At 38.5% G+C, this 15,002-nt stretch overlaps 1 protein-coding gene across 1 annotated transcript in view; it reads left to right on the top strand.

Moving 5' to 3' along the window:
• The window catches only part of ptprt (protein tyrosine phosphatase receptor type T), a 317,310-nt gene that overhangs the window by 75,719 nt on the left and 226,589 nt on the right, over positions 1-15,002 (top strand). The window contains exons 3-7 of the mRNA XM_085353386.1: positions 4,922-5,082; positions 6,299-6,409; positions 8,038-8,119; positions 9,479-9,594; positions 10,351-10,525. Of these exons, the coding sequence (XP_085209512.1) occupies positions 4,922-5,082; positions 6,299-6,409; positions 8,038-8,119; positions 9,479-9,594; positions 10,351-10,525 (645 nt within the window). The remainder of the gene's footprint in view (positions 1-4,921; positions 5,083-6,298; positions 6,410-8,037; positions 8,120-9,478; positions 9,595-10,350; positions 10,526-15,002) is intronic.

The following is a 15,002-nucleotide window of genomic DNA, read 5'->3' as shown; positions in this document are numbered from 1 at the left end:
CGCAATGAATAAAGGGTTTCTCTCAGTTTAAAGCTGCTTTTAATGATATGCAGAATCTAACAAGTCTCTAGTAAATGATAACAAGTAAGAGTGTGGGAGGCTTGTGTTCTGAGTATTTTCCTTTGGGCCCCACAGACAACAGAGGTCGCAATTTGTCATTCTACATGTGAGATTGTTTCTTATTTTTAGCCAGCAGCCTACACGCTTCACAACCATTTTTATGCCCTTTTAAAGGAGTGACTCTCTTGTCACCCCTTGCAAACAGTGGAAAGTCAGTGACACATAGAAAGCATATTCTCTCACACATTTGATTTTTTTCTTTTACACATATGCAGTTTGGTGAACAGTGAAACATTGTCCTCTTTTTACACAAGCCAGTTTCTTGTTAAATAAGAGTTGCCCAATAATATCATCGAAGGAAAGTGCTCTACTTCTCTGAAACATGAACTATAATAAAACCTTTGACAATTACAAAACTGTAGCCATTTTATGCAGAAAAATACTGAAGTACTAAAAAAACCATTAAAGAATCTTCTACTGTACACTTGTCACTGTGGTGTATCTCTGTGAGAGTGCAGCAACCTGCATGTTAACTAGCCAGATTTTATTATTGCTGAGCTGTATGACTCATCTTTGATATTTATCTAAGAACCTCCTTGTGTCCCATGTTTTCTCCCTCACACTCATACACATATAGATCACCATATAGGAGCTGCCAAATTCTTAGACCCCACAATCTTAACATTTTGGCAGCTTTTGATTGTACATTGTACTGGAACTGTCGTTTCCCTACACAGGTAAATCATAATCTTTTATTTTATGCCATGACAGGCTGAACTACAAAAAAAGTAACATAAATAATTCAACAAATATGATGTTAAATATGTCAAATATAATTTGAGTCAATCAAATCTTAAGTTAAGCTCCTGTTAAATCAGAATATATCCTTAAAATGATCTTCTATGATATTTTCATACATTAAATACAAATTGTTTTGATTATTTTTTTATACCTGTCATTAATTCATAGACTTAAAATGGCTAACCAATCAGAGTTAATAATATCATTTTTTAGTGTAATTTAGTACAAATAACAATTTACCACTATATTAAAATAATATAATACTTCTCTTAGTGTTAAGTATCATTATTTACAATATTTTGAACGTGATCACATTACAGTAGCACCAGGGGTTAAATACTTTGCTCAAAGGCACTTCAGCCGCTGACAGACACAGTCGCGGCGTCTGCTGCCCTTTGATGTAGACTGCTTTTGAAAAGTAAAAGTGAAATCTCAAACTCTCAGCAGTATTTGTGAAAACAGCTGGTCTCATGCGGCAATATGTGCTGGAACGTTTGTTGCACTGAGTTGACCCAGTTATTTTGATGTACGTGTAAGCGTTCGAGTGTGCTTATGTGTGCGTGTTGACACGGTAGACGATTCATCAGTTTTTGTCACGTTAACAGATTGACCTCACACCTGGGAAACAATGTGTGAAATGATGGCTGTGTGCACTTGTTTTTGTGTGTCATAGTGTGTCTGTGTTTGCTATGACATTTGTGACCGAATGAAAACATCATTGTCGGTGTCTTAGCGATATTTCATTGTATCAAAATAGCTTTTTATAGGCGTCTGGGGCATCCATTTTGTTTGTGTTTTGTTTGGATGACATTGTTCCATATGTGTGAATATACAACGATAGGTGGATGCCGACCCAACTCTCTGGAGTGGGGCCTCAGGGGTTCTACTTCATTCCTCGGGTGCTCAATTAGATTGGGATAAAGTGTGTTTGGAAGCCAGGTCAACTCTTTGCGTCTAGTGCTTCGTGAGCAGTTTTTTCAGTGTTGTGGGACACACTGGTGCGTCACGTTTCTAACTAATATCCACAAGAAAGTCAGGACACAAGATTTCCCAGCAAAATGTAGTAAAATAATAAATTCGTTTAACCTGTGAAGGTCTTTAATATTGTGCCTTTTGTGTTTGTGGATACATTGTAACACTTCTGCTTCCTTCACACAGAGAGTTGTCATAGTGAGAGAAGTTTCTGGGTAACAGACATCACACGTATTGCTTGAGTGTCAGACTGACTCAAGTCTGCTTTAAAAAACAAACAAACAACAAAAAAAGCAGATAAACAAAAGTACCTGTGGAAGGAGCTTTACAGAGCATCAAAGGACAAAAAAAGGAGTATAGAGAGAGTGTGTTTATGTGTGAGTTTGTGTGAATAAGAAATGTAATCAGAGCCAGTTCGCTGTGGAAAGACCTGTTTAGAAACCCAGGCTAGATTAATTTTGCATGCACGCAGGCAGCGTACACACACAAACCGTCATTTAACTTCAGCAGTGAGACACACACCTCAGCTGTCAGGCAGGCCCACATCAAATTACCGTAACTTCAACAATATCAATACACACAGGCACACATAAACCATCACATTAACCATCATACTCTCAGACTTCCACAGTGCCGGAGTGGATTAGTTCCATTGAGTTGAAATGGATGAAATGTTTTGAGGCATCAGTCGTTTTCAGGCACCTCTGTATGTGTATTTGTGTTATTCAAGATCAGAATTCAGATAAGATTAAGGTTATGGTAATCTTCAAGGAATTAAAGTCAGTGACAGTAAACGTCAGTGTCCTTTGTGTATGGGTTTGCCCTGCCATTACAATCTATTGTCTTCACATCATTTCACTGCCTTTAAAATCAAGTATTTGAGTTATAAAGTATGAATTTCTCTCATGAAAATTATATTTGTGAATTGGAATCTTAGGAGGTGAAATCGAGCAAACAAATCTTTCTAATGGTTCTGTTAGGCTGCTAGAACTAGCTCTCACATTGTGACTGTACTTCAGTCAGCCAAGAGATAGCAAAGCCTTTCAATTTAGACTGTTAGGTCAAATTACACACCGAGCAGAAAGTGGGCAATCACTTTTAAAATAATTCTTTCTTTGCAGCTTCTTCAATCTGGGAAGCACTGCTGTGCCAGTACTGACTTTCAGTTTGTCCAGACACCATCACATTTGCCTCTTTCCTTCACATTACTGTTTCTTTTCTTCCTTTTTAGATAAAACATAGATATCATCTTCATATCTTGAGTCTGCATGAGTTTTCTTTTCCCCCACATTTGGGATGCGAATGTATGTGACCGGTCTTTAGCAGCATACATAAAAATGATTAGGTGAAGCGACAACGTCAACTCTGGCCACTATAGTAAAGATGGAGGGGCAACATATTAATTTCCTCAAACTACTTTAAATTCATTGAAGAGAAGGCATCAACTTGTTGGAATACGTAATTAAACACTAATTGATGCATATTTATGAGTACAATATTGTTTTTTTTCTTCTAAATAACCTAAAGAAATGACTCACTGTATTTTTAAGCTCCCATATTTCTTCGTACTTTGATTCAGAACATTTTCATACATGCACAAGAACTCACGTTAGAAATGCACAGTCACATCTGCTTGATTCAGTATCTCTTCTTTCCCTTTTCTTGCCAGTATCCTAGTCACTTCAAACTCTCAGTCCACCTGATGGCAGTCAGCCAAATGGAGGAGGCCAACCCATAAAAGCTCCATCCTGCTCCATAAAGCACTGACTAAAACACACTTAAACAACGAGCCAACAGAGAAAATGTGTTTTACGTCTTAGTTCAGAACCCCAGGGTGTGGATACATTAAGACATTGATATACAGTTCTGGTGAATTAAAGACCCTGAGGTTTTTTTTTTTTTTTTTGCTTTATCAAGCATCTGGCGAATGTCACACAAAGCTAGTCAACTGTGTCCCAGCGTTTTAGTATTTAGAAATTAATTGTGTGTTCAACAGAAATTAGCCTACAAAGTCATGTTGCAGCATGTTTCTGTCATTGCTACATTTACAGGATAAATCCATCAAGAAGATGTTTATTTGTGCAGCAAAAGTAATAGTGGTACGACAACTGGGTTGACCTTTTTTATGTGCTTAAACAAAAACAAAACAAGTCTAAATGAATAACCAAGTAATTCTCAGGGTTACAGCTGGTTTACTTTGTGGATATTTGTGCTGCAGCCTAAATGCAGTGGTACACATAACAAGATGTTAATGACACCTTGAAAATTATTTGAATGGTATGGAGCAAAGCAACCAAAAGAACCAGTTATCAGAAGTGGCAGATTAAGTCTGAATTCCGCATACCCTGGAAAATGTTTTTCACACAGTATTGACTTAGGGCTGTTCGATATAACGATATATATCGGATGACGATATAAAAATGTCTATCGTTTCTTTTTACGCTATTGTTTGTTTCGTGGTGTCGCAAAATAAACTGTTTACGGCAATATTTTTTCATCGTTTTGATGGTCACTGTAGTGGCTATATTAATTTCTTAACGTTCTCTCTTTCTCTTTCTCATATATTTTATATAACCACACTATGGAGGGACAAGCGCCTGTTTTTATGCGTTGTGGTTAGCAACAACGACGGTAACAGCATCGGGTGTCCGCTTGTTTATGTTCCACATAAACCTTTCACAATAAAGCTCAAGATCCTGTTGAGACTTTTCAAACTAAACTGAATCACGTGAAAGAGCAGATTATTTACGGATGAGAATTAAATGGCCTTTACAACTTATGTCTAAAAATGTATAGTTTCATGCATCGGTTAAAAAACTCGACTCCAGCTACAGTACATGACGCGCAGCTGGAAACACTTCCCGCAAGACGAGCTGCCCGAGATTCACAGAATTTACAGAAAATGTTACATTTTTGTGATTTATATCGTTATCGGGACGATAGAATTCTTATATCGGGATATGAGATTTTGGTCATATCGCACAGTCCTAATATTGACCAACTTTGTTAGGTTCAATGAAAGACTCATTATTGATAATGGAACAACAGCTATTTCATTAGTGTCATTTTTGTATTTTTGTTTCTGTAGGTTCGTTCATGGTGGTGAACGCTTCAGGCCGGGCATCAGGTCAGAAGGCTCACTTGTACATGCCCACCCTGAAGGAGAATGACACCCACTGCATCGACTTTCTTTACTCTCTATCCAGCCGGGATGGAGCCAGCCCAGGCACACTCAATGTCTATGTCAAGGTGTGTGTTCAGTGTGTGTGTGAATGACAGGGCGGGAGCGGGTAGATTGACATATGAAGGGCTTGATGAAACTTGAACATGTACACAAACAAACACACCTCTGTTCTCTGTCAGGAGGGATGAAGTTAGCCCTCCGGCACTAAATATCTATCTGTGTGTGTGTGTGTGTGTGTGTGTGTGTGTGTGTGTGTGTGTGTGTGTGTGGCTGTGTCTGTCTGTCTGTCTGTGTGTGTGTCTGAGAGAGAGAAAGTAAGAGAGAGAAAGGGAGAAAGAGAATAAGTGATAGGTAGGTAAACAGAAAGTCATCATCTATTCCCTTTTAGCAGGGATCAAGTTAGCTGTAGTATAGGCTGCTAGATAGCAGAGCTCTTGATTTTTATGTAGTTTGTGGACTTTTAGAAAGAAGGTATTATTTTCAGCTTGCTTCTATTAATGGACTCAAAAGCTGATTACGAATACCAACCATTAAAGTAAGCTAACAGTAAACATTAGGAGTAGCTGCCATGGGATAGAACAGTAGTAGGTATGGACTTGCAAGAATGAATTTTTTATGTTAAAGTACGAATGCACTCATGGGCACCTGAGTAGAATTAAGAAGAAGCTATGGATGGTGAATGGAGATATGAAAAGACAGAGTAAAGAGGGAAACTGGAGAAATATAAAGCTGTGTGGAAGGCATACAAAGAAAAGAAATGGCATGAAGACACTGATGAAGGTATGGAAACGAGTAAGGAAGGTGAAATGCTACAGCTTTATTATACAGAAGCACGGTGAAAAACCCATCAAAAAAATTTGAGGATTTGGCTTTGAAAACAGTTCATGAGTGAAACGACTTTATGAGTAATGTGTCTAAATGTGAAATAAAAATGGAACATCATTGTCAATAATGGTAGATACAGCTGATAAAGTTAGTAATCCTGGAAATTATGTGTTTTCCTTTATACAGCTCTACATATTCAGCTGTCTCCATACTATGACGTCTATAACTTCTATAGTTCTATGACTGCAGACGTTTGTGCAATTGATTCAGACACGGCTTAAAATGCAAAACTATTCACAGTAAAATGTAATATGTCAGGTTATAATGGGAAACAGCATGTTACTGTTGGATTCAGTAGTTTTCTTACTGCAGTTTGTTAGTTTTACCCTTTTCTTCGTTTTATCCACTAACTCTGCTTTAATTAAACCGTGCCTCTTTTTCTCTCCCTGCCTGTAGGTGAATGGAGGTGCTCAGGGTAACCCAGTGTGGAATGCCTCTGATACTGTCACTGAAGGTTGGGTGAAAGCTGAATTGGCTATTTCTACATTCTGGCCCAACTCCTATCAGGTACTACAAATGCACACAAGTCCTCTGGACATACTCTCACAGACATTGTTTAGGTACTGTACTGCTTAGATGCACATAAATAACAACAAATATGTCATCATCCAAAAACACGTGGATCTAACTGTAGGTTGAGCACAAAAGGTACATTTCATGACAGTCATTCTTTAATGACTTTCTCTGTTGTGTACGTGTGTGTGTGTGTGTATTGGTCGGTTTAAGGTACAGAGACATACCCTGCTGTGTTATTTTATGAGGCTCCACAAAAGCAACTCTGTTGTACCTAATGACTGAGCTGTGCTCAGTAAATGCAGGCACCCCTGTGTCTCACACAGATACAAGGCACAATGGTAATCAAAGTGAATTAAATGTCAGTGTGTCTCTGTGCATGTTTCCTTCCCTAATAAAGAGTCACCACCTGGGGGGGAAATAGCACTCAGTACAGTACAGAGTACTGGAGGCCACTGAGGGCAGAAACAAGTTTTAAAGACAATTTAGTTCCTCTTTTGAATTGTTTAACTGTTCTAGATCAATAATTTGTTTGTTATTGGAATATCATATCAACATAGAGTGCTAGATATTTGAATATTCAGATATTCCCCAGTGGGAATGCATCGAAAAATAAAAAAAAAATTCTGACAAAATCTCACTAGAAAAATATTAGAGACACAAAACTGTAAATAGTGAACAACATGTATGCTTATCAGGGTCAAATCAGCACCAGCCTTTGTTTATATAGCGAAACAAATATGTGCAATCAATCAAAGTTGGGAATAGAAATCCCAATTTCACACAGTGACATGCTATTACACAAATCAAAATAATGTTGTAAATGCTTATAATTTCAAATTAAATTCAGTTTACCAACACTGTAAACAACATTGTCAAACTGTTGCTAATACAGCAAAGCTTTAGCAGTGACTGTGACTTTTAGAAACTTGATATGTATGCCAAAAGGGATTTATTTTTGAAGTAACAGAGGAGAGTAAAGACTTCCCAGAAGTCTTAAGTATTCAGAGTGAGTCGCAGCTGATACTGCTGAGAATCCTGACAAGTACAGCACAGAGGTGTGTGTGTGTGTGTAGCGTGCGTAGTGTGTATGAGTCTATATATGTGTGGGTCAGGAGTGCATGGCCCCTTGACAGCCCTGCTGACACCCTGTTCTCATCCTGAGAGTTTGCATAAACTCTGTTGGAAAATATAAGGGACTGTCCTGTTGGGAGAGTAAAATGAGAAAGACACAAAAGAGCAATTAAAAATAGGAAGGAAAAATAGAGGAAAATGCGAAAATATAGAGAAAATATGGGATGGTGGAAAAGTCTGAAAAGTACAACATAGATAAAGCGTGGAAGAAAACAGGAGGAAAAGTAGAGGAGGTTTAAATGAAGAAGAGAGGAAGAAGGCAGAGGAGAGGCAGCATATGTGCTTGGCATAAGGATGGAGACAGAAGGGATGAAGTGAAAAGAGGAATAGTTGCTGACTTTTAGTGGAAAACTCCCCTGGGGTTCCCATATGAGCTTCATAGGGATGTCAAGATGTTCCAGTTTGTGAAAGAAAGTTCTTATTTTTGAATTTCATTATAATGCTTGCATTTCTTTCATTCTTTCTTCCTTTCTTCTGTCTGGTCTAAGGTAATATTTGAAGCCGTTTCAGTCCAAGGCCACCCAGGTTTCATCGCCATTGATGACATACGAGTTCTGGCTCACCCATGCCGTAAGTGGGAGAGATTGTGAATGTGTTGTGATGGTTGACCCTGCACAACTGTAGCCCTGCTGAGCATCATCTGTTTTATAGATGTCGCACACTTACACACACAAAAACACAGCATAAAGGACAGATTGTGAGGGTCGCAGACAGATTGTAGAGAGCAAGGAAGAAGGTCCAGACCCAGGGTCTTCATCACTCAAATGTGACAAAAACACTTTGCTTCACAAAACTCTGGACTGCTTATTGCCACAGTCTGAGGTCTACTTACTGCGCCCTGCCTTCTCAGTATTCTGCAACTCCTGACATTCTCCTTCTGCTCCTATTAACTGTTTATGTTGTTTCAGGAATCAAAGTTTTACACTCAGTTTTACGTCTATTTTATAGATAGGAATCAAATCATACTTAGTCATCATATTAGAGCAGTATAGCTAAATTAATTGATAAATGATATTGCATTCATTTTGAAAGGATTATAAATGAAAATGAAAAGTATTTTATTTTTAATCACTCCACTAGTATTATATTTGTATTTTATCTATGTTCGGTCTGTCCACCGTGGTTCTCTTGCTGATCCTCTCCTCAGCCCTTCTTTCTATCTGCCTTGTATCTTTCCTTTGAACAGCCGACGCAAAACAATCAGTTCACCTTTGCAAGCCACTAATCGTATTATTCAAAAAGAGAGCAAACATATTTACAGTGTAAGGAAAAACTAAAATCCAATTTAATTTTAAAAAGACTGAGGAAAAAGATGACTATAAAAATAATGAAAGATTTTCAAAAAAAGCAAATCTAAGTTTTTGCCCTTGTCATTTGCAACAAGCTGACCATTAATGTCAGGACAAATTATCATTGTTGAGTGATCGATGCATACTCTGTTAGTCTTATCTATGTCTGCAGACAGTCAAAATGAAATTAACCAGTCGCAGGCTGGTCTCAATGGCAGACCAAAGTCACCCAGCTGTCTGTCTCACTGACAGACCTTTGCATCTGTCTCATGGCCACAGAATTTCTCTGCCGTAGTCCAGACAATGTTAAGCTCTCCTAGAACTGAATTAGTATCGTTCATGGTTTCCCTGAAAGTGCTGTTTCTTGTTGCTAGCATGAATCTAGTGTGAACTCTTAAACTGTAACAGTAACACTTTGAGCAGCAAGCAATTTATTTTTTATTAGCATGTTAATTTTGGGTAATTGGGATATTGTTTATCATTTAAATAATTTATTTGTTTTTGCAGACTATATATGCATTTGATTACTTCAACAACATTGAATTCAACGTGTATAAAAAAAAGACCAAGAAGAATGGATTTATATTTATCCTGACTTTTACACATCTATATCATCAGCACATTGCTGTCTGTGTTGCAGGTAAAGCCCCACACTTTCTACGCCTGCAGAATGTGGAGGTAAATGTGGGTCAGAATGCTACTTTTCAGTGTACTGCTGGAGGGAAGTGGTCTCAGCATGATAAACTCTGGCTGCAGGTGAGTATGTTCACGTTAGTAAAACTGTGCATAAATGGATATATATACATATATGTTTGTTAAAAGGAGGGACAGAATACCACAAACCAAACCATATTTACCCAATTTACCCAACTTGGGGACACAAATATGAATATATAAAAAAAGTGTACTAACAGTATTACTAATGTCAACAACACTGCACATTTATAGACATCAGTACCTACAGTACGTACTGCTGTTTACACCTGGAACTTCTTCCTAGACTTTAATTTTAATGGACATATAGGATAAACGGGTATATATTTTTCAATAAACTAAAAGAAACTAAAAGAAAATTTAAACCACTGAAAGGCCAACATAACAGATAAAGTTATTATTCATATATTATTCTTAATTTTATTTTATAGTATTGTTTGGCGAACATCCCAAGTATTACCAGCTCTATTTCAGAATTGATTAAAACTCCTTGTTCTGCTTTGCACCAGTGATTCCATCCTTGCACGTGTGATTTGTTTATGCGCCTGAGTGTATATGCTGTGTGCAGCCATGCCTATGTACTCATTCTGCTTTACATCCATGTGCATTGGCAAGCTTACATGTTTTCACTAAATGAGTATGTACTGCTGAGAATGCTCCAAAGGAGATCAGTGACCCTCCTCACCCAGGGGGTCTATATCTGAGAGTATGATACCACAATCATACGCAAAGCAAAAAAAATGACAGTAAACACTTGGAGTCTTTGTTGAAAACTCTCTGGTCTTTTCCACCATGCAGCAATGGAATGGTAAAGACACAGCCCTGATGGTGACCAGGGTGGTGAACCACAGACGTTTTTCTGCGACCGTTAGCGTTGGCGACACATCTCAGCGCAGCACAAGCCGCTACCGGTGTGTCATCCGATCAGACGGTGGATCTGGGGTGTCCAACTACGCTGACCTCATTGTTAAAGGTACGTTCATCTGTTTAACTTCTTTAAACTACAAAAACAAGATGATTTATCTTTCATTTAAAACCAGAGCATCGGAAAGGAATTTTGATGGATATAAGTAGAGCATTGTTCAACAAATCAGATCAGAAAGGATGCAGTAAAGTGGGACAGTTTCTTTGGAAAGTGAGAAACAAGCCTGGGTTGTGGTTGTGTAGTTGCGTGTGCATTTGGCTGTTGCTCATTAGGGATGTGAGAATGCTGAGGATAGAATACTGAATAGATTTGAGAATAGTGCCTAGAACTCACAATGAGCCCTCATTCACTCAGTTTCTGCCCGTCTTTGTCCATCTTTTAGTTCATTTTCTTCCCAGTATGTTGATTCTTATTCCCTCCCTTTCCCACAATCTTCAAAACTCATACTGCTATTTTGTTTAGTTATTTTAAATATATATGAAAAAAAAGATTTTTTTTATCCTCTGAATGTTCATAGTCACCTAATTAAAAGATGATTTTGTAATAGTTTATAATAGTTTCTTCTTGATTAGGTCAAAGGAAGAGTACAGCAGTACTTCAGCAGGACTGCAGATAAAAGTTGGATAGAAAACCTTTTGGGTCATCTGTTATCATATACAACTCACAGAACTACTCAAGATATCCACATCCCAAAAAGTTGATTCTGTTCACCTGAACGTAGCGTTTTCAGTGGGATGTGTACATCCACTGGGTGATGTGTCCACTGGCCTGTAGGTGTAAATAGACTGCGGAGTCGTGGCCTGACGAGTTAGCTCTTCTGTGTTGTGCCATCCACTTAAGCAGAGGTTGTTTGATGACAAAACGTTTCTCCCACTGAAAACGCTATGTTCAGATGAACAGAATCAACTTTTGGGGATTTCCTTACCTGGATGATTAAGCAGGCATCAAGACAGAGATATCGAAATATTTCAAACCTATAAGAAATGTGTGATATGCACACAGGTGTGATGTAATGGGGTAGCTAAACATGCAATGTAAAATAGAGACAATTTAAACACTAGCATATCAACAATATAAAAGAAATGCAAGAACATGCAGAGAATACATCATGCTGCCAAACATAAAAAAACCTAATTGTCTCAGATAAGCTGAAACTATGCTTATAAAGCAAAAATAGAAGGTAATCATTAATCTGACTAATGCTAAAGAAAGTAGCAATGATTTGCTTACAAAACTGATTCTTTTTTCTGTCTCCTGCCTGCTTCTTCTTTTCTTCTTCAGTGTTTTGCTTTCATCTCTTCTCACCTCCTGTTTCCTCTGCCCCCGTAGTGTACTGTTCTGTGCTGTTCGACAAATCCTCTCACTGAGGACATTCAAATACTCTAATGCAATCTATCAACTCTGTGACAGGGTAAAAATATGAAGGAAAATCTGCCATTTAGCAAGTTATTCCCTCTCCCATGATTCTTGTGAACAACAGGAAATATGGTCCTGTCCTGCTGAGAAGGATATTGATGTACTGAGTAGGCTGGATAATATTGTTGTAAGGACTTTGATAGAATTATAGCATTGCAGCTATCTGTTGTTGTCAGACATAATTACATTCTTACCTCTCCCCATCTCCTTCTGTTGCACTGTGTTAATAATCATTCATTTTTTTCAATGTTGACCTGATCGACGTAGCGCCTGCTAAAGGGCTTTCTGTCTCTCATGAAGTCTATAAAAGGGTTCAGTTAGTTATTGCTCAACATAGTGAATACTTGTATTTTAGCACTGATACTTAATTATATGTGAAGCAACACGGAAAAAGATGCGAACACCAAGCAATGTATGCTAATATGTTAGCCTATTAGCACTCTACGATTCTCTTAAGCTAGCTTTCTTGCAGCATGGCACACAACAAAAGTAACAGGTATTTTTTCCTGGCATTTATCCTTTAAGAAATAAAGTATAAGACCCCAAGCTCACAACTTTTATTCTCTTTTTAAGTGTCCTTGACCATGACACTGAAGCCCTATGTGTTCAGTCACTGTAGAGCTGAGTTTATGCTTGATCGCTTGACATTCTCCGGGGCTGCCTTTTGACAGCATCTTGTGTTGCATCCTGACCAAAGTTTATAACCAGGGAAAAGGGGTCCAAACACAAAGGAATGGTTTTCTGCAGTTATAGTGTAACATACCCTTCAGTCCATGGGTTCCACTATTTATCATATATAAATAGTATATATCTTGTGTTTATTTAAGAATAGAGTGCTCCCAGTGAAGCTTAAAGTAGATGTCTAGGATGCATTTCCCACAAACACACCTCTCTGCCCTAAAATATTTAGTGTGAAATATATATATTTTTTTATATGTATTAAATATATAATCGTGCGGCGCAAGGGGGATTGAACTGTGTTTGTTTTTAATGGAATTTGAATTGCATCACTGAAATCCGTTTCAGTGCAGAGGCGCTCCGGCCTAAATTATGTTCTCAATGCATATTTGGTTTGAATTATGCTGTTAACCTTATTTGGTGTGAAGGATGTTTTAATCTGAAGGGAGGCTGGAATGTGTAGCCTGTGTGTGTGTGTGAGTGTGCTGTTTTGATTAGATGATAGTCCAGGGACTGAAATTGTCATTACCATCTGTTAGCAGAACGCACAGACTGTACTCCTGAGAACATCCAAATGTGTGCGAATGTGTGCGTATGCGTGCGTGTGTATTGCTTACCTTACTGAATGTGTCTGTGTGCATGCGTGTGTTTCTGTGTCTTACTCCTGTGTGTATGTGTTTGTGTTTGTAGCTCAGGTGCTGTCAGCCATGCATTGTGCCAGGGGAATAGCCCATGCCAACACAGTGAACGAGCGAGAACGGAAAAATTAAACACACGCACATGCATGAACACACCTCCCCGAAGCCCTGTGTGCACAGTGTGTGCTGCTAAATGTGTGTAAATGTGGCATTGTCCTTGATTCACACGTTAGTGTACTTGTGAGTTTTCTAATCTATTCATTCATGTGCTGTAGAAACATCCTGTGTGGCTTAATTTCTCTCTGGGCGTGTGTATCATCATGCCTTTTCATTTGTGTTTTCACATGTAAGGTATCGTAAGGTTTTCAAATTAATTTGTGCAGGTATGTGTGTGTTTGTGTCTTCTTCCAGGCTTTCTAAGTGAAATCAGGGTTAATTAGTGTGTTGTTCAGCTGACCAGCTGAGCAGATGATTTCTTCCTTGTTGACTAAATTAGAAAAGACAGCTGAAATGAAATGTTCTGAATCAGCCGAGCTACTGCCTGGTGGAGGTAAATTTCTTTATTACTCAGTACAGTTAAACTCATTACAGCTAAACCTATTCCAGGATAAAATGACTGAACTGAGCAAAAATTGGCATGTGTAGCAACTTTCAAGTAACTCTTTTTGCGGTGTTTTGTTTGCAAAAAAATCGGACAATACTGGGGAAGATTTGGGTTCTATAATACTGCCAGAGCCAAAGAAAGACATTTTACCCACTGGTCTTCAGATTTTAACATTCATCTGAAGAACGTGGAGCAAAAGCAGACGGAAGTCAGGCTTTTTAAGTATAATGCACAGCTTTACACCTCTTCTGTCATCTTTCCATCATTCAGTGTCCATATTATTGTTTCACCTTACTTCTTTCTTATTCATGCCTCTGCCTGACTTCACACCTCTCTTGAAGTTAATATACGGCAAGGAAAACATGCAGTGACAGCCGTTAGTTGTCAACAGCACCTCCTCCTCCTCCACCTCCTCGCCTCTTTAAAAGCATTACATCTTTGCATTAAAGATAACCTAGTGTGGTTGTTCTTTTGTGTCATGTATATGTGGTTATAATGGTGCTTGCTCATATTAACACTAAAAATAAGTATATGTAAGTGGAAATGGTGATAAAGTCACTAACATATACTCCTCTAGAAGACAAAGGGGACTAGATGGGATTGGAAGAATAACTGGAAACTGTAAATGTAAAATGAATGCACTGTCTCCAATACACTAAGAAAAAATCCAGTTGCAGTTAAAAAAGCATGTCAACAAAATGACTGAAAGCATGCAACGCTTCCACACAAGCCAGGCACAAAGTTTCCCAAACAGACACTCACGGCTATAGAAAGTTTAGCAAAACACATACACACATCTACACCCACACACACACGCACACAGATGTTTTTCAATGCTCCTGTGCGTTTCTCATTTGTATTGCTCTTGTAGAACAGATGCAGTCAAAGCCCCAGGGCAACAAGGTCTCAATCATACCCCCGGCTGTACTTGTGTTTGGGTGTGTGTGTGTGTGTGTTAAAGAGTGAGCAAGCCTACATGCTGACATGTCTCAGGGAGTATGAATTTAGGCTGTATTTGAGTTGTGAATGTGGTGTATTGTGCATGGGCATGGGCATCAGTGTGTATGTGTGTACTGTTCTGTCTGTCATAGATAAGACTCAGTGGGGCGTAGCAGAGATCCAGGAGAGCCACTGACAGCCAGTGCCCTGTGGACACCATGCAGAGTGTGTGTAATGGTTATGTGTGCGA

The sequence above is a fragment of the Diplotaxodon limnothrissa genome, linkage group LG5 (genome assembly GCF_057381915.1).
Source record: "Diplotaxodon limnothrissa isolate DT_005_m linkage group LG5, D_limnothrissa_male_GT1.1, whole genome shotgun sequence".
NCBI lineage: Eukaryota > Metazoa > Chordata > Actinopteri > Cichliformes > Cichlidae > Diplotaxodon > Diplotaxodon limnothrissa.
This window is presented reverse-complemented; position numbering and strand designations above follow the sequence as displayed.